This window comes from Glandiceps talaboti, chromosome 2 (genome assembly GCF_964340395.1).
Source record: "Glandiceps talaboti chromosome 2, keGlaTala1.1, whole genome shotgun sequence".
In the NCBI taxonomy this organism is placed as follows: Eukaryota; Metazoa; Hemichordata; class Enteropneusta; family Spengelidae; genus Glandiceps; species Glandiceps talaboti.
Window position 1 is genome coordinate 17148351 of NC_135550.1, and position 21137 is coordinate 17169487.

General features: G+C 36.3%; 3 protein-coding genes across 3 annotated transcripts; all 3 read right to left on the reverse strand.

The window, feature by feature from the left end:
• Nucleotides 1–3307: 3307 nt before the first annotated feature.
• LOC144444903 (fatty acid-binding protein 2-like) lies at nucleotides 3308–3712 on the reverse strand. Its single transcript, XM_078134457.1, has one exon. It carries the CDS (start codon nucleotides 3710–3712, stop codon nucleotides 3308–3310), a length of 405 nt encoding a protein of 134 aa, XP_077990583.1.
• A 9962-nt stretch (nucleotides 3713–13674) lies between these two features.
• LOC144444914 (fatty acid-binding protein 2-like) lies at nucleotides 13675–14076 on the reverse strand. Its single transcript, XM_078134467.1, has one exon. The coding sequence runs from the start codon at nucleotides 14074–14076 to the stop codon at nucleotides 13675–13677; it is 402 nt and encodes a 133-aa protein (XP_077990593.1).
• Nucleotides 14077–19372: 5296 nt separating this feature from the next.
• On the reverse strand, nucleotides 19373–19774 carry LOC144446903 (fatty acid-binding protein 2-like). Its single transcript, XM_078136752.1, has one exon. It carries the CDS (start codon nucleotides 19772–19774, stop codon nucleotides 19373–19375), a length of 402 nt encoding a protein of 133 aa, XP_077992878.1.
• Nucleotides 19775–21137: the final 1363 nt, after the last annotated feature.

The window sequence follows — 21137 nt, forward strand, 5'->3', positions numbered from 1 at the left end:
GCGATGTTATTAGGTTTGATGCAATGTGATATGATGTTATATGATATGATGTGATTTTACACATTGCCCGGATGGGGCTATTAATACATCGGGTGTCGTCCGTCCGTCCATCCGTACGTGCGTGCATGCTTTCACCCCATATCTTTGGCATGAAGCAACCGATTTCAACCAAACCTGGCACAAAGGCAACATGTGAGACATATCCACATCACCTTGATTTTACTACCAAATCAAATATGGCCCAATGGCGGTCAATATTTTGTTGTTAAATTTCACAATTTGCATAATAACTTGGGAGGTGTAATACATAGAGAGACGGTTCAAGTGCGTACACCCATATAATAAAAGATGACATTTCTTTTAAGACTTTAACCTTGAAAGTCTTTTTCAAGGTCACATTTTCAGTCAACCATTTGATGATTATGTTTTTTGAGACAAACACATGTCACTTAATTTCACAACCTTGATCTCTATAGTAAAATGGTTGCCATATTGTTTTTAAAAGCAAATTTTATCTCTTATCTCCAAAGGTTTGATACATACGGACACCATTCAAGTGTCTACCCCCACATTATCAGTGGTAACCTTTCTAATGAGGCCTTGACCTTTGACACTGACGAAGGCTTTCAAGTCAAAATAACTGAAATTTCTTTCTCCAATAACTTGAACGTTAAATATAAAGACTAGTACTCGATTTAAGGGTCTGCATACACTTTCTTTTCATAACTTTGAATTTTACCTCCATATTCAAGGTAAAATAGCAAATTGAATGCATTCTTAAGATATTGCCTACTTACCGAAAATCATTAATCCTACAAATTGATCATCAAAATTACACGCTGCATGAGCAGGCTGTGTAGGAAGTATGTGCCTTGTTGTTATCAATGTACGTTCTATTAAAATTACATTACATTTGATGTTTGCTTTAAGAATGATATTGACTAATTACCAAATTATTCGTTACTTTTATATAGGATATTAACGAAATCCTAATATTTTCTTGCTGTCCTCATATAGAAGATGGGGAACAAGTTCCATCAGAATCGATTCCATAGATTTTTAGATGTCTTGGTCACAGACAGACAGACAGACATTACATACATACATACATACATACATACATACATACATACATACATACATACATAGCGATAATTCAACCTTTCCTTATAACTTTCCTTATGGAAGGTAATACAAATTTAGTTGCTTGGCTTAATGCTGCACTAGCTGCAACTTACTGTTTAAAAATATTTTGTTAGATACAATAACTTACTCGTAATATCGTATACACCGTGAACAGTATTACATCACCTGCGGGTAAACGTACGTTTGTAGCTGTATACACGATGTTTCAAATTGATTTTTGGGTCAGCGCCCCTCAATGACGATTATGATTTCAACGTGTTTCTGTACTCCTTATGGATGGTATCGATCACTGATGATGGACATGTACAATGTCTAACAGTTTTAACACAAAACTACACATAGATAGTTGACAAAGTTATACTTCACAAAAGTTCTTTGTGAGTTGAAATGTATTCATTTACCCGGGGAAAACCTGCATTATTTACTAGGGTCAAAGTAAGAATCACCATTCCTAAATACAGATTTGGATAATTTCTGATCGGTTCGAACCCAGAGTGTAGTGGTAAGAACCAGAGGCACGCGAATACACTGCTCTGCCACCAAGTGACAACTCTCGCCCCAACCCCTACCAATATCCCTACCTACCCGACCCACGGAATCACTGGCTAATTTATGACATGAGCATAACTGGTACACTATTGAACCAACTTAGGGTTTACCGAACTTTATATATTGTGCATATTTTTGTATGCGCCATATATAGACCGCCAGTAGTTGACTATGCAATGACCCTATACTCGATAACGGTACATAGTACGCTCCGATTATTTAGCTAAAAGTGTGATATCCCTTAAACACCATGCCATGGCATGACCTATCAAACGTAGACTACGGACAATGACAGGTGCTCTTCAGATAATCGTCTGCAATCAAATGCTCATCAAAGGCATGTAACGGACGATTTCAGCATAAGCTGACTTTGTGAGTTTTTACTCTGAAAAGACTGTTCGAAACACTTACATAAAACCGCGATTTAACGATTCCAGTATGATGCTAATCTCGGTGTATAGCTACGACGGCATTAAAAATGTACTAGTAACGTTGTTGGCAAAGCAGATGACAAGATTGGGGTTTCCTGATTTTAGATTGGTGCACTAAATGACGTCATCGAATCGTTTGTATCACGTCATGCCTAGCACCGGGTTTGAATTTTGTCTTTAGCAAGTGTTGATACTTGAGTAAGTATACTTCAGTATACCACTTGAACTTCGTTCTTCGCCAAGTAAGGGAGCTATGCTATCAAATATTTATAAGCATTATATATACATGTAAAGACATTTTCTTTATTTCAACTGTACGTTGTGCCTCTCACACTGTACCCCCAGTACCGTCACACCAACGTACATATATTAAAGAAGTAGGCAAATAATCATCTTCAAGTTTAGGTTTTTACAAGCTGAAAAGCAAAATAACTTTACGACAGCCGCCCCCCCCCCTCCATAGATTGGTAGCGACATAAAGACTTGGTGTGACTGCACAATAGGTGAATGAGAACGGCGATGTAAGATCAGAGGGGGTTGAACACAAATCTAGAACGGCGCGAGGTAAGCGGACAATCATAAACAGAAGACGTAAAAACCACCATTTGTACGAAGTTAACAGAGTAGAGATAGCTCTTAGCAGAAGTAACGTGTTGTATTGTTTGTTTTCAAAGTATAACAGGGCAATCTATTAATACATAAATGACGTCACCCCATATCGTTAAGAAGTCAGTTGAGTCACAGACAAGTATAGAGTATAATATTGGGTTGGATGGTGAAGTAATTGTATTAATCGACAAGGGATGCATAGCACGACGCATATCTGTTCACCTCATACAGTTGCGCGCACACACACACACACCCACACACACCCACAGACACAGCCACACACACAGCCACACACTCATACACACACATCCACAGACACAGCCACACACACACCCACACACACACCCACTTACTTTCAACAACTGAGCCAACAAATTAAACATTGTTAAATGCCATATAAAAAGCCTTTTAATTGAAATATGGAATAGTTTTCTTGCTACAGGTGATAAAGCAATAGTTTCTTTTCGTATTAACACATGGTTATATCAGTTTAAAGTGGGTCGTGAGTCAAAGACAGTTTTGTGTAACATTTTCACAGCTGGCGTTTGTACATAAGAAGTACTCGTTTCAGTTCATTTGATTTTCTTGTAAAACTTTTTTCCGACGATATCCACACCTGGTTTAGTCAATGTCCAGACCATCTCATCTCCATTAACTTCACGGGTTTCCACCACTGTACCTGGTTGAACACCCCTGATGGTAAGTGTGGTGCCCTCGACAGTTGCAATTGACTGCCTCGCCTTGCCAAGAGGACCAAACGCTTCTGTGAATTCTTGACCAGGGATGAACTTGAATTCAACCGTGCCGCCCTTTGGTCCTGTGGCCGATAGGACGTAGTAGTCACCGTCTCTAGAGGCTACCACTGTTGTCTTTACGGTTGATACCTTTTCTGCGTTCTCCGGTGGTGCACCAGCAGCCAACATAAACTCCTTCAAGTTCTCATTTCCAGAGGTTTCCCAAGTGCCAAGAAATGCCATGGCGATTGTCTGAGTATGTGTGGTCGTTGAAAAGACAGGTTGGTTCTCTGGTTAAGATGGAAATTGATGAAGAGAGCGACTTGTCCAGGGCTCTGCGCACACCTTTAAAAGATTTGGTATGCAAATGAATGGCTGGTTTATTTTCAAGCCAGGTAAAGAAGCTAGGCCTGTCACGATGTGGAAGGACAATGGATATATATTTATTCTTTAAATAACTTTTAATTTTTTTCCCTCTGCAGTAATTTCTGCGGTAAAAAATATTGTCATTAAAATAACGATTCCAATCCTCATTAATTGGTGATTTTATATTTTGTGAGGGGTAGACTTACCCTTTACTTTTTTTGGTTGATTCTATCTTAACCGGTTTGATCTCTCAAAAAACATACATTTAATTTGATCTTCTACTATGATATCATCGAATTTGATTGATTGATTGATTGATTGATTGTCTTTTTAACATTTGATGATATCATAGACTTCCACTAACTCGATGCGCTAGTAGAACAAAGTTGAACAGTTAAAATGAGTGAACCTTTGGCACCCACCTCCAAAAAAAAGGTTTAGAAGTAGGTTACAATTATCAGTGATTTCTCAGTGTTGCAAAGGAGTTTGGCTCAATACAGAAATAAAGAACGTCTAAACGAACAGATTCTGGAAGAAAGTTCGACCATGTGGTTCATTTTAACAGGTGACTAATGCACAACCAACGCTTGAATTTGCATGAGAAAAATAACCATATTAAGCATAATATTATGACGAAAGAAAGTAGCATTAAAATCATATACACAAATCTATTGTAAGACCCACAGATAAATTGGTTTATTCATTACAAAAACAATTGTGTCTACAATCAGCATCACTTTCAACAGTCATATCTGCTGACATGAACAATAACTGTCTTCTACTCCAGAAGTACAGACATCATCAAGTTTTTGTGTACATTGTCTCAAATCTTCAAACTTCATTTAACTTAGTCTACGCATTGATGATAAAACGATCACAGTCACGTGGTTGATAAGTATATCTCCTTGATGGTATAGCTTTTCACTCTAATGGGTCGGGTTTGTAGAATAAAGAAGGAGTGGCATTTTTGTAATCAGACACTATTCTTTTAAGAGTGAAAACTTCAAATTTCATATAATTATATATAATAAATATGCCCCTTGACGTAGACCACGTATATATATATATATATATATATATATATATATATATATATATATATATATATATATATATATATATATATATATATATATATATATGTGTGTGTGTGTGTGTGTGTGTGTGTGTGTGTGTGTGTGTGTGTGTGTGTGTGTGTGATGAAGTGCATTTGTTCTGTAACTATTGCTGTTGATATACAGACAATGCATGAAACAACAACAATCGCTTTACACAAGTACAGTTCCCATAGTATAGAATTAAAAGAATAACTATGTCACCAGTGTTACGATAGCGCCGTGTTACGCGATGACCTTTTACCGACTCTGTGAGCCCGATTTACAAGGGGAAAAAACCAAAAGGACCGAGGGTTACCGTTATTATTTTGTCCAGAGTATGTAGTTCATATCTTCATCTTTTGCCGTGCCCCTTGACGTAGACCACGCAACTGAAAAAACCAGAGCTCATTGTGGCAATAAAGGCTGTTTAAAATCTGTAGATATAATGGAGGTTTGCGTTATTGTCCTCATAGATAAAATAACGCCATTCAGTAGATGAACTCTGTCCTGCCCTTCATTCATTTGATGTAGTATATCGTCCCTGTCATTTCAACGTGTGTACTCAAATACATAACATATTACTTTATCTGTTTCATTTGGTCTTATATTGTCAGGGATATTCCCGAGGTTAAGCTGAGCTGTTAATCGAAGTCAGGACGATGGGATACTTTCTCAATTTACTAACAAATATTGAAATTAGGAAGGAGTACTTTTGGTTTCTCATCGAACGCAAGATGAGGAAAAACACCTGCCATGTCTATGGAATGTACCGATGATATTATGTGACTGATTTGGAAATCCTACGTATATCAAAGTAGATACAAATCAAATGGACAGCTATAAAATATGCATTTAAAGTGGTGATGAACTGGTCAACAATATTGTTACTGAAGTACAACATTTAGACTGCTTGATTTTGGTGATCCACGGAATTAAGCAACGCCATACATCATATGATGGTTGGCAGAGGATTGGGAACACCAATATGAGTTACTGCAAGAATAACGTTGTTGATGACGTAAGTACAGTCATACAAGGCGATGTTTTAAAAATTGCTTTCTTGTATGTGATAATTAGTCTAGCAGTATACTTTAAATAGAAACAGGTGCTCAAATGATTGCAAGTAAAAATTATTAGATTTGGAACACTACACATTCCAATTCACTGACTGGGTCCATCGATAAACAACATGACATTGGCTCAACAGTCTATCGAGATTTAATAAAGTCTAATAATAATAATAATAATAATGACATCCACCTAGCGGAAACCGTTTTCTTCGCTTTAATTGGTTTTCAAACAGCACAAGTGACTGAGCCATCACATTTCTCCCGGTATATAATCTGGGAAGGGATTCCTCCAGAAATTGGACAATGTTGACAGCAAAGCTGACGAGCAGAGATACCCGATTGATTCGAAAGTTAATTATAATTGACTAATTATGATTGACAACAATTTGAATTTGTTTAAAACTGAAATATCTAAGGTATTCGAAATCCAGAGAGCACCACTTTTTTTCGTAAGCTACTGGAACAACGTGCCAACGTCATCTTCTTGGAGGAATCCCATCTGCGTGATGAAATTAAGTGTGACTTTAACCGTTCCTGAAAGGGAAAGTTTTCCCTAGACATGATTTGAACAGTGTTCTGATAAGGGAGGTTGTTTTAAATCTGCAAATAACTCGAGTAAGCCTTACCCTTTGAAAATACTTCGTTACCGTAAAATACCTTAAAACTTGTTGATGTGAGAACTCTGGAAATCCAGTAAGTAAATAGTTAACGTTCCGACAGAAAACACTACTAGTTCTATTTCTTTTCTCAAAAATGACTTGAACATGATAAGCCTCAGTGCGATTGAGTTAGGCGGAATAATTTATTTAATCGATGCCGTGTGGCAACAAAAACACGATGTTTGATCTGCCCAGCCTATTTAACGTGGGAGTGTGAAGCTTGAATTACAGATTTTTTTTTGAATAGCTGGCTTTGCTAAAATCTATATGCATTAGAACAGCGACAGATTAATTACCCGTACTTGAACAACGGTTGTCCGACTTAGATAAGAAAATAGAACAGTTTGTTGATATACTTCTGTAATATACATACGTGACATAATAAGCATAAAATGTTAAACTTGAATTGAAACATGTAAAGAAATTTTTATACCAATTTTTAAAAATGAAAAGAAAATCACGAATGGTTAGAATCCGAAATCACTATTACTCAAGTGTATGGAACAATGAAAAATAATGAAAAACAACAACATTTAGGTCGAAGTTCAAAGGTTAGAGCTAGAGCGGTGACGTGTACCTAAGGGTGCACTTAGGGGATATGTAGACTTATGTTTAATTTGGGAAAAAATAACAGCGTGAAGAATTATGACACATAAGTAGACATTCAGATTTTTTGAAAATCACGCTGAAAAACTTGAAAAGATTCGCCTTTGTGAATCGTATATTCTAACAACAACGTCCCTGATGATGACGTCAACGATTATTTGGAAAAAAAATATGGCGTTTAAATGTTAAAAGTAACAACAATGAATTGATGTGTGCATTTCATTCGAAATATACTAAAGTAGAAACTTAAAATGGAAGGAACTAGGAAGTGATCGACTACCAGCTGAATTCAATAGGGAATTCTGGAATCAGTTACAATGTATTGGGTTTTTTCGAAGAGTCACTTACAGAGTGGCTGCGGCAGGCCAAACTGGTAATGTTAGGGAAAACGAAGGTTCGTGGAAAATGTGCACCTACGCGTGTGCTCATGGTGGTAGAGAGTGGGCGAAACAAACAATTAACCCACTCGAAACTTACTTCTCCACTAATCCAGTTAAGGGGGACAAATGCTGCCATTGATATGAAAATAAGTTAACGTCAATTGAAAACATATTAAATTTAATGGCAAATTAACCATCTATCTCTGAACGGTAAAATTGTCATTATCAATTCTTGAGCAGCAGAAAAAGTAACGTATTTACTCAATGTGTGTTCAGTTCCGGGGTAGTTCTTGAAACGGCTAACCAGTTTTGTGTGTGGAAATTTACACAGTTCAGAAACTGACAATATGTTTTGAATGTTATAAGCTGATTGTTTCACGTTATGGTTGTAGTATCTCAGTTAGATATCAAACTCCCAAATAATATTCATGTCCATAATTTGCCACTGTCAGTTGTTGTGATATACAATAGTTATTCAACGTAGATATAATATTTGAACAAAGTGGCCTCTTTAAACTAGGTCCATCCTTCTATCTCACCCATACCAAGTCATGTTAGCGCCACCGCTCCGTAAAATAGCCTTTGAGAATCACAATCACGTTATTCACCACCAGGGGAATTTTAAGGGACATTTCGTGTGAGCTGTGAATTACAGTGGTAACAATGATTTCACACAGATACAGATCTAAATAAGGGCAAAATGTATACTTTTCAACTGTTCACCCCATAGGCATTATCAGAATCCGAAATTCTGAGCTACCATCAATGTACATGTATATCAGTAGATTTCATTAATTATGCAAAATACACAAAAGTACATCAACTGGCTATATAGGACACGTGTACTTTGATGTACACGATGTATGTACCAAATTATATGAAATCTGACGCTTGCATTCATAAGATGTTGCCGAATTACCAAACCCTATGAATGAATCATTAACTACACAACAGGCTTTGTATTACACGTGTATTTTATTGTAATCAACCTATGTACACATTTATGTGGAATTTGAAGCTTGTGTTCTTGAAATATTACCTTATTATCGAAATATGTATTTACCAAATAATGTAAAATTTGAATTTGAAGCTTTGATTCGTAAGATATCACCCGATTATCCCAAATGCTTAATTTTGCAAATTAATGATTAAAATTAGTAGTTCCATCAACATGTATTATAGTTATTATCGCCAATTTATGTTGCTTCAATTCTTAAGGTATTTCTTAACTATCGAAAATCATGAATTATGCAAAATAATCATTAAAAGAGACATATCAGCAAGATTTCTAGGGTAAATACGTTTGTTATCATCTATTTATACTCCAAATTTATAATGAAATTTGATGCAGGAAATCTTAAGATTTTACCTCATTACAAACAATACATTAAGTATGCAAATGGCTCATTACTACACCAACAAGCTTTGTAGAACATATGCATTTTTATATGGAATTTGAAATGTGCGTTCTTAAGATATTACCCAACTACTGAAAACAATTAATTATGCAAATGTCTCATTCATATCATAGGATTTTTATCAACGCCTTATAAGTTCTTGCTATTTTCATAAGGAAGATGTTTAGTAGGTTTCATAAGGATTTATGCAATTTCTTTTGAGATATCGTGTTCACAGACAGACAGACAGACAGACAGACAGACAGACAGACAGACAGACATACAAAAATATACCGTAACCTTTGCCTGTTGGCAAATTCTGCATCTCAGAACACAAGGAGTCCTTGAAGGAAGTCGCGTTTTTTGTAAATCGATTTACACTTTCACCTTGTTTATAACCTTATTTAGTTTTCCTCTTTCACGACAGGATACTAGTAACTTACCTCCCCAGCAAATAACCCGATAGTGAGAGTGCTACAAACAACTGTGGTATAAACTATGCCTATGAGGTCATGGCTGATCGACATCAAAAGATTCCATTTGTTTGGTGTGGATTGCCTTACAGTTCAGCTACTGTGTCTGTATACCGTAACTACTGAGATTTGGTAATGGGCAATACTTAAAATCAGACACATCACTATTTTAGACATTGCGTATATTGCACCAAAATCATTTTAACAGTACCGGGGAGGGGGGGGGGTCTTACATAGTAACATTTACAGCGGATTTAGTATTTGACAAGTAACTTGCTCTCAGTGTAGGCCGTCAAAGTATTTTTTGAAACATGTGTAACTGAAAAAATATTTTTGTATAATAGATACATTTAACAAACATTTACACTACACAAACAGGACACAGAATTTAAAAAAAAAACCAGCTAAAATGATCTTCAAACTAGTGATATAAAGTTATATACAGTTAACAGATCTTAAGGTTCTGAAAGTCCAGATAAAAAAGAACATTTTAAGATATTTGTTCGAGAACAAGGTGATCGAAAGAGTTGACTACGACAAATATTAATAGAGGGACAGTAAAAATTGACATTTGCAAGTATATCAGATACATTGTAATGTTAATTCAGAATTTCAAAAGAAACAATAGGTTTTTCGTCTGCACTGAGATGGTAGGAATTCTCGACAAAGCTCACGATACACCTCCGTCCATTCGTGAACAAAAGCATAGATGCCTCAATAATTTCTGCTGAACTCTCTCCAGTTCATGAATGAGATAAGTCTGATGTGATGACGAGATAGGCGTGCAATAATAATATGCAAATATAGATAATTAATATGCGTGTATTTACAAAAACAATTGACCACTTGTTGTTCTAACAAATAACAATCACTGTAGTGTTTCTTTCCATCGTATCAAAGCCATCTTGAGATATATACACGTGAAAACTGTGAAATATATGCTAATTAGTCCAATTAGTGTTTACGATTTTCAACCAAAAATTTGTCAAATGTTGTACCTAAACATTATAAGATGATGATTATTTATCTATATATTGTCATTTTCCACATTCAAACATGTGATCGAAGAAGCTTATTTAACAGTATACACGTCGCTGAAAATGCACGGAAATTATTGAAAAGTTATTAAGTCTCAATCAAGGTTAAGTTCATATAAGTGAAAGCCTATAAAAAATATACACGAATACGTACACATGAACCCCCCTAGCAGATTTGATCTAAATATGCCTCCCGAGGGTACATATGGTTATTTTTGTAAAGAGCACCATCTACGGTCAGAATTTGATATATACATGTATATATTATCCATTTTTATCACGGAAACCTCTTCCATCAACTGCCGAATACTGTTTATATAAAATATGCTAATTACCTTGCAGATATCTCGTTCAAAAAAAATTATCACTTATAATAATTTAATACCTTAAAGCATGTGTGTGTGCCAAATAATGAAACAGAAAGACGGACGGACAGACAGACACGCAGTCAGGGAGGCAGGAAGGCAGACCACGTGCCATTCAATCAAGTGCTTGATGTAGGGAAAATTAAAAAAAATTGTTAAGCATTATGCAAATTATGATGATTTATATGCACGATATTTTGCTAAATTACTTGTTCGAAAACATATCTACATACGGTATTCGTACAGCATTTCATTTCAGTTGATACACTGCTTTCCTTCCGCAAGGGAAGGTTATGAAAAGCTGTATGTTAATAGGTAAAGCTAGTTGTTATAGCTGTAATTGCATAACCATGATTTTCGATAATTTGGCAATATCTTATAGTGAAGAAGGCAATATTCAAATTTCATATAACTTGGTACATGTACATTGATAATAACAAGTCGCATATGTCCTTAAAGCTTTAATTTTGATGAGTCCTTTGCAAAATCAACGATTTTCATTAATTGGAGAATATCTTACGAATGCAAGCTTTAAATTTTCATATAATTTGGTACATACATTAGTGATGACAAAGCCCTATATCGACTGTTGATGTTTTAATTTTGATGAGATATTTCCATAATCAATTAAATGTTCCATTTAATGACATGCATTGTAGCTCAGAGTGCCATATTCAGGCAATGTATGTAAGACCAATAATGTAAGGGGTTTAAATTTTTTGGCCTTACGGAAGGCACTCAGTTTACATCTGGTTAAAATAATTCGGTTATTGCATTGTTATGCTTAAATGATAAGGTCAGTGATCCATATTCATGCAATATTGATGGAAACCAGCATATGTTAACAAATGATATACAAACCACGATGATTGACATATGCAAATGTCCAGAGTACCCTCACTGGCACTCACTAGTCACGAGGTTGTTATTATTACATGTTTATTAAAAACACTATATTTCTTGAAAAGATATCAACAGGTTGACACACGAGCACAAAAGTTAATAGGATAATTGTCATCAGTGTTTACACTTAGAGGGCTAGGGGAATGGAATGTGGGGGGGGGGTTGTCACATTTTACAAATCGGTTCTCGAGGAGGGTCGTATTTTAGAAAATGGAATTAGGGGAGGGTCATATTTTGGTTCGTTGTATTATCTAATTTTGCATTATTTTGAGATTTTGGCATCCCACCTGCCATCATTATCACATATTCCATAGCTGCCGGATTCTACCACTGCCACCATTGTACTGTAATATCAGAACATCGCAGTCAAATCGCTGTTCTCAGCCATGGCATGTAGTGAATCAATTGTTAATTGTGAGAGGGGAGAGGGGTGAAGCGTGAGGTAAGATATAGGTGATAATGTCAGTAGTGGGCATATCTAGTCTTTGGGCGTTCTGGCCTTCATCTATGCTTGTTAGATTGAAACATGGTAATAAATTAATACAGTACCATCACAGAAATTCAGTTTGGTTGTAGTAGTGGGATCAATATTTTGGCAGCGGTGGGATCGAGCTGTTGTCATTTATTCTTGGACTTATGACAGAATTTTAGCCCCATGTCTTTGATATATTTGAACAGGGGAGGATGTTTTAGAGAGAGGTATTTGAGGGAGGATCACTTTTTAGAAAACGGAATCAGGGAAGGTTCACATTTTACGCAACAGATCGTGCTTGATTTCCCCAACCTTCCCCTTGTCATTACTGAAGGCTCCCTAACTGGGGTACACAGGTCACATCGATAACAATTGGCCAAAATCACTGTAGGGTCAACTGAGGGCATATAACTAAGCAGGCCTAAAATATGCAAGGATTAATTCTCAGCAAAATAAATAAATAACGTCCCTGACAATTCCACATGTGCTAATAGCAACCGTAATCAAACTCACTCGAAATCTCTGTATTAGTGTTTTTTTCATTGTGGAAAGGTCCACGTGTTTCTGTATACTCCATTCCTATCGAAGGCTAGAACTACGTCATTCAAATTCACACTGGGGTTTACAGATTATAACAGGCTGCTATCGCTATCGAGTATTTCCATATTAACAGAATTTGGTGTCTATCCTAGTGTTACAATGTTATGTAGATACCAACAAAGTACAGCTTTCTTGGCTATTGTTTTCCATCGTGACTAAAGCAAATTTGACCGTTTACAGATGAATCAACTTCGCCATCCTTTCAGCAGTGTCGTCCTACTTGTTTCATTGTATTTGTAACCTTTGTGATATGTACTAGTACAAAGTTAATAGAAACTCAACGTGTAAGTAGTGCAGTACATTTAAATCTTTATCTAGACACACAGTCCATACATGCAGTATTATTCTATATGTATACCTTGATTTAATTAATAATTCCGCCTACTATCATGCTGAAGTCCCTCGTGTTCCCAGCCTTCAAATTGTTCCACTTGGCAGTAAAAGCTATACCGCTTGATAGCAAAAATACAGTTGGCTTCGAACGTGACTGGCTTTGATAATTAGGCAATGTTGTGACCAATATTACCCCCATGCAATCACATACACAACTGTACTCACATTCAACAAAATTGACTCATCAAGGTGTTCGAAATAAAAGCGTTTTAATTGAAATGTAAAAATCAAGACATAAATTCTCTTGTACAGTTCGTATGAACAAGGCTTAGCATGTTAAATCTGTATTGCAATACACACATAGTTATTAATGTTCGTCCAAAGTCATATTGTCGAAGAGTCCAACAGCCGGAGTTTGTACATCAGAAGTCGTTTAAGTTCATTCATCTAGGCTCTTTTGAAATATTTCTTTCCGACGACACCAACACCATCTTTGGTCAATGTGAAGACCATGTCATCTCCATTAACTTCACGGGTTTCCACCACTGTACCTGCTTCAACACCCCTGATGGTAAGTTTGTTGCCTTCGACGGTTGCAACTGACTGCCTCTTTTTGCCGATAGGACCAAACTCTTCTGTGAATTCTTGACCAGAGATGAACTTGTGTTCGATGGTGCCACCCTTTGGTCCTGTGGCCTTGAGAACATAGTAGTCACCATCTCTAGAGCATGTCACTGTTGCATTTGGCAGTGCTGCGTTTTCTGCTCTCTCCGCTGGTGCACCAGCAGCCAACATAAACTCCTTTATGTTCTCGCATGAGGTAGATTTCCAAGTGCCAGCAAATGCCATGGTGACTGTCTGATGAGTATGTGTGGTCGTTGAAAAGACAGGTTGGTTCTCTGGTTACCAGTGAAGTTGATGAAGAGAGTGACTTTCCTCTGGCTCTGTTCACATCTTTAAAGGATTTGGTATGCAAATGAAAGGCTGTTTCATTTTCAAGGCAGGTAAAGAGGCTGGGCCTACCACAATGTTGTAGGCCAATCAATATGTATTTATACTTTCAAAATAACTTTTAATTCACTTCAATGCAGTAATTCACACTGTTGATAATATTATCATTAAAAAAATCACACAATCAATCCTCATGAATTACTAAATTTTATATATGTTGAGGGGGTATAGACTTACCCTTTACTTTCTTTGGTTGATTCTAAACCGGTTTGATCTTTGACAGACTTTCCAGAGTTGTTTCCTGCTTTGACATTATCGAGTGTGAGTGATTGAATGTCTGTCTAACATAGCGAAATATCAGAGACTTCCACTAACTCGATGTGCTAGTCGGACAAAGTTGAACAGTAGTGGCTGAACTTTGCCAGATTCACCTGCAAAATGAATGACAATAATCGTTGATATCTTAAGGGCATGGATTGAATAAAGAAATACAGAAAATTTGAAACGAGTAGAGTAGGAAAGTTGCATTGTGTGATATATTTTAATTGGTGAACGCACAGCACAATTAACGCTTGCATTAACACTGGGAAAACAAGCTTATTTAAAAAAACCTCAGCATATTATAAACTGAAAGGCTAAAAACAAAAATGTGAAAATATGATGACTTCATAAATTTAAATTTGCGAGTTTCTGAAATACCAGCAGTTCATTAATGCGTTCACTACCAGTCACCACAAGAAAATCGACTCGGTGAAAGAAATTAGAATCATACTTCCAAGTACTGAACAACGTCTCTTATAATTTATTACGAATGTAAAACTTCGGGGGAAAATAGGATATTTGGCTGTATTAGCTAAACAGGATGACTTACATCATATTTTTGTTGCTTCGACTTTCTTGTCAAACTTCCTGAAGATTGATTACAGAGATATCCAATAATATCATAACCATAACAAGTCGATATGAATGATTTAAATATTTTTTATTTTATTTAAAGCTGCTTACGATACGTGGTGACGTCAACACTAGTGCTTAGCTATGCATAGTTTGTTTGAACAATCTCAGCGCATAGAACTGAAAGAATAGTTATAAGTGTTTCCATAGCGACATGTTGACTCTGACAGGTGAACTTTTACCGAGTATGGTGATTCGGGTAATACGGTAGACAGCAAAAAAGACTAGCGGTTGGTTACTTATTTGTCCTGTGGCTATTGTTCGTTGTGTTTGTGTCTTGTTTTGTTCACTCTAAAGATTGTTGTAGAAGACTTTTACAATTTGTCAAAGTCACGGAAGTGCAAATCCAGTTGTGTATCGTAAATAAGTTGATTGCCCAATATAAAGCTTATATACGGCCTTGGACCCTCTTTGAAACCATGACATATAACGAAGGAACGCACTATGTTAGTCACATTCTGATCACCATATATACGTCATGGGCCGTCATAAATGAACAATGCCTTTAACCGTAGGTGAACTCTGTCCTACAATCAACATTGTGCAAGTCCATTCGCCTGACGATTTGGTACATCGTCCCTCGCTGTTATTTCAACATGTGTACTCAAATACATAAAATATTACTTTATCTGTTTCATTTGGTCTTATATTGTCAGTAATATTCCCGTGGTTAAGTCGAGCACGACGTCGCTCCTGAACGGAAGTGCGTTTATGCAAACATGATCACTACATAATTTCAGTGACGATTTAACACTTTGACAAGATTTGCAATTTGTAATTGAATTCATTGTGGTTTTAAACATCTTCTTTGCTTTAGAGTCTTCATTGGTATGGATGGATACACTTATTGAGAACGTTTACTTATTCAAAATAAACGATAGTTGATATCAATTATAACTGTGCAATAGACTTTGATAACGGCCGGCTGATTTTGATATCATCAATGTGAAAGTTCAAGGTAACAGTAAACATTAACACAGGGTCCGAAAGTCAAAAAAATTAGAAAAGAAAAGAAAAAAAAGTTATGCAGATAAATATCGACCCCCTGTGTTCTATAGCCATAGTCATCTCTCTGTGCTCTATATCTCGGTGAATATCAATCTGCTAAGACAGTGCTCTATACCGCAGTGGCAGAGTGGCAGAGTGGCAAAACTATATATATATATATATATATATATATATATATATATATATATATATATATATATATATATATATATATATATATATATATATATATATATATATATATATAACATATTTTTGAAGTGTACTTAAAATACAATTACGGACACATGTCTCCAAGGAACGTATCATTATTGAGTGACACATCGCAAAAACTATTCCTAGTATTTCAAGTATTGTACATATCCTACCCTAGAAATGTATACATCAATTTTTGTGGTATGAGTGAGCATTTACTAGCTTTTAAAGGTTCTTCCTTAAATTACAGTTTAATAAGGGAATGTTTACAGTTTGCTTAACACTGATGAGGTGTAATGGTGATACTGGGGTCGTAAAAGTTAATGGTACTTTAATATATTGATCGAAGTGGCCTCCTTAAATGTCTAGGTCCCTTCTATCTCTCCTATACTCGGCCATGTTAGCGCCGCAATAACCTCCCATTTTCTAAATACACTTCGATTTCAGAAAGAGAATCACATTATTCATTCAACAAGAGGTAAACGGTGGCCGACTCAGTATAAATGCGATGTTGTTTATCTCTCCGCAATCACAATTTGGCCCCGCGCGATACTAGTTGTTAAATTGTGCATAGGAGAGATGGCCGAAGGTGGTGGTGGGTGGGTGTGGTGGGTGGGGTAGGTGGGGTGGGGTGGAATCTTGTTGAACACTATGAGTAAGTCATTATTGTTGTTAATTAATTAATTGAATCTATACTTGCACCTTGTTTACCAATAATTTGATCACCCTTTTGATAGTCGTATTTCCAGTATTAAAGTCTTCCTTTACGTAAGGACGAGTGCATACCTACCCAGCAAAAACAAACCCAAAGAGTGAGAGCTCTACGTACAACCGTGTCATAAAATACTCCTAAGTAAAAGATCAGAACTGACATCAAAGGATTCCATTTTAGGTGTGGATTGTCTGACAGTTTCAAATATTGAATGTATATATCGTACACTTATAGGTCACACAAACAGCAATTAGGGCCTATAACTAAGTAGGCATGGGTACACAGGTCATACCAATTACAATTAACACGCTTCATTGTATCAATATGTGGTCAACTGAGGGCATGTATTAAAGTAAGTATATGAGTACACATGTCATATTGATAACAGTTAATCAATTCAATTAATCTTAGACTAGCTTTTCGCACTAACAAGATATACATTTGATAATGGCAATACATAAAGCGGGTACTAGCTGCAACTAGCATTTTTAGAAACCGTTTATGATGACTTACTTCTCAATATTTTACGTTAAGGTGTATTGAATCAGCTAGGGATAAACTCGTGTGTCTAGCAGTTCACGTAACATGTTTTGGACATGAATTTTAATGCTAGTATTGATCTACTACAAGTGTTGTATACTTCAACTTTGAGCAAGCTTTTTACTTTTTACTAATTCTATCCGTATACGTTTTAAACTTCACCCCAGTTTTGAGTATAGCTTAATATCTGAATTTTAGTGATGGATACTACAAATGTGTTGTACTTCAGACCGAGACTTCTGGAGAACTCGCTATGAGCATTCATCTGTACCGGCAGTAATTCAATTACACAACTAACAGAATGACAGACAGAGAGACAGACAGACAGAGAGAGAGAGAGAGAGAGACAGTCAGACAGACATAGAGACAGAGACAGATTTCGGCTTTAGTCCCAAATCCTCAAATTTTAAAAGCTATGTTCACTCTTTTTATGCCCATGCATGCTTTTCGAGTTCTTGTACTGTTCTGTTGTCTTGTGTAGTATTTATAACATTGTCACAGTCTTGCAGTTTATGTACTCATCTTACAATGTAATTGTTGTTACTGGCAGGTATAGAAATTTCCCGAAATTGTATTGCTACAGTATTGTATTGTCAAAAAACCTCACTTTATTACCGTGTATTTTGTGAAACATACTCTAAAATCACATTCACGAGACACGCCGTAAAAATTACGTTGCATTCTCTATGACTGAATGTGTATAACCATAGACCCTCCTTGATGGAGGGTTTATGGTTTAACCTACCTTGTGCGTCGATATTGAATATTTAATGAGGGCTACCATATATAGTTATCGGGGCAAGTCAAAACTAACATGCGACCGGATTCAAAATCAAATTTTCGCTCAAGATTCAAACCTGTCACTACTGTAACACTACATACGGATAAAATCGATCACTAGTTATATTAGGGACGATCGCACAATGTCGCATACGCTCCACTAAACGAATTTTGTTCGTTTAGAACAAAACCCCTTCCTGAATATACCAAAATACACCCTTTTGAATATCTTGAAATTCAGAAAATTTGCTATCGGTTTCTATGGTGGCTACTGAAATTTGACCGTTTACAGAGGAATCAACTTCACCATTCTTCTAGACGTGTCACCCTACTTGTTTCATTGTATCTCACAGGACTTTGTGACTATTTTCTAGCACAAAGTTAACTTGGTTCCACGTGTAGTTTGTTATTGTCAGGTGGCTCACAAATAGTACACTACGTTCAACCCTTTATCTAGACAAGCCATCGATATTATTTCCTTCTATTTCATAAATCACTTCAAATTCAATTTAAGCAGTTTTAAATCTGCTAGCTGTCACTATGAAGTCCTATGTGTTCCCGTCCCTCACAAAGTCCCACCTGCCAGTAAAACCGAAGCTGATCCATAGAAAATACTTTTGGAGTTGAAAGTGACGGGTTTGCTAGTATTGACATACTTAGTGACCAGTTTTGCTGGACGTGTTCCCATGGTAGCGTTCGCGCGCACACACACACACACATACACACACACACACACATACATACATACATACATACATACATACATACATACAATCCACATTCAACAAAATTTACCCTGGAACATGGTGTGCGAAATAAAAGCATTTTATTGGAAATGTAATATTGTCTTTAAAAAAGGAACATGTAATAATTTAAAAGTAATTTCTCTTGTGCAGTTCGTGTGAACAATGCTAAGCGTGTCAAATCTGTATTATAAATGTTCGTCCTTGTCTAAGAGTCCAACAGCCGGAGTTTGTACATCAGAAGTCGTTTAAGTTCATTCATCTAGGCTCTCTTGAAGTATTTCTTTCCGACGACACCAACACCAGGTTTGGTCAATGTGAAGACCATGTCATCTCCATTAACTTCACGGGTTTCCACCACCGTACCTGCTTCAACACCCCTGATGGTAAGTTTGTTGCCTTCGACGGTTGCAACTGACTGCCTCTTTTTGCCGATAGGACCAAACTCTTCTGTGAATTCTTGACCAGAGATGAACTTGTGTTCGATGGTGCCACCCTTTGGTCCTGTGGCCTTGAGAACATAGTAGTCACCATCTCTAGAGCATGTCACCGTTGTCTTTGCCTGTGCTGCGTTTTCTGCTCTCTCCGCTGGTGCACCAGCAGCCAACATAAACTCCTTCATGTTTTCGGATTTCACTGTTTCCCAAGTACCAGCAAACGCCATGGTGATTATCTGAGTGTATGTGGTCGTTGAAAGGATGGACTGATTATCTGGTTATTACTGAAGTCGGTTTAGAGAGTGACTTTCCTCTGGCTCTGTGCATACCTTTAAAGGATTTGGTATGCAAATGACAGGCATTTTTATTTTCTAGTCAGGTAAAGAAGATGGGCCGACCACAATATTGACGGACTATTTCTTCTTTGGAAATTCGTTTTAATTTACTCATCTGTGGTAACTGACAGTTTAGAAAACACTATCATCAAAATGGCGACTTCAATCCCCATGAATGATTTAATTATATATTTTGTGAGGGGGTACACTTACCCTTTACTTTCTTTTGGTTGATTCTAAACTTGTTTGACAGGTTGTTTTCATATTTGATTTCTTACTTTAACGAGTGTGAGTTATTGACTGTCATCTCAACATTTGACAATATCATATATTTTCTTTTACCTGAAGTACTAGTCGGGCAAAGTTGAACATTTATAGTGGGTGACCTTTTACCATACTCAGCTCGAATGAGTTGCATTAAAAAAATTGGCTAAATTAATCAGTAATGTTTGATACGTCCAGGTTTTGAAGAGCAAGGATTTCAATACAGAAAAAAGAGAACATTTACAGGAACAAATTTAAGTCAGATGGTTCCATGATATGATCCATTTCAACAGTTGGCTACTTGTAACAAGCAACTTCTGAATTCGCAGCTGAAGCTGAAAATAAAATTAATAATAAAATTCAACTTAATTCTAAAGTGAAAAGATGGTCGACAGGACTGTGAAATCACATTATAAATACAAAAACTAATGATTTTAAACAAACAGCTAATTATTACAATTTCTTTACCAGTCACCACCAAACACTCGACTCGCTATATTAGATTTCAAGCATCCAAGTACCTAATATCATCTAGCATAACTTTAAGTTTGGACGTCAAAATAGATTAAAATGAAATATTTTTCTAGCTTCATTTTTTATACTTAATTAGCAGTTCTACTGTACCGACTTTCAGGTCATATGACGCTTATATCCTCCGAGGTCTGAGGATTACAGAGATTTCCAATAATGTGATAATTATAATAAGTCGATTTGAATGATTTAATGGGGTTGTTTTTTTTATCATTTAAAGCTGTATACGATATATGGAGACATCAATACTGTTTGAATTATCAGTGCATATATAGATTTTAAGGAATACTTATATCATAATATAGCGCCATGTTGGCTCTGACAGGTCTAGGTGAACTTTAACCGAGTGTGGCGACTGGTTTGATCGTTCTACAGTATGTGTTAGAACATATTTCCAATATATGAAATCGACGAAGTTGAAAATCCCGTTGTATATCTTGATTAAGTCGCCCAATATAAA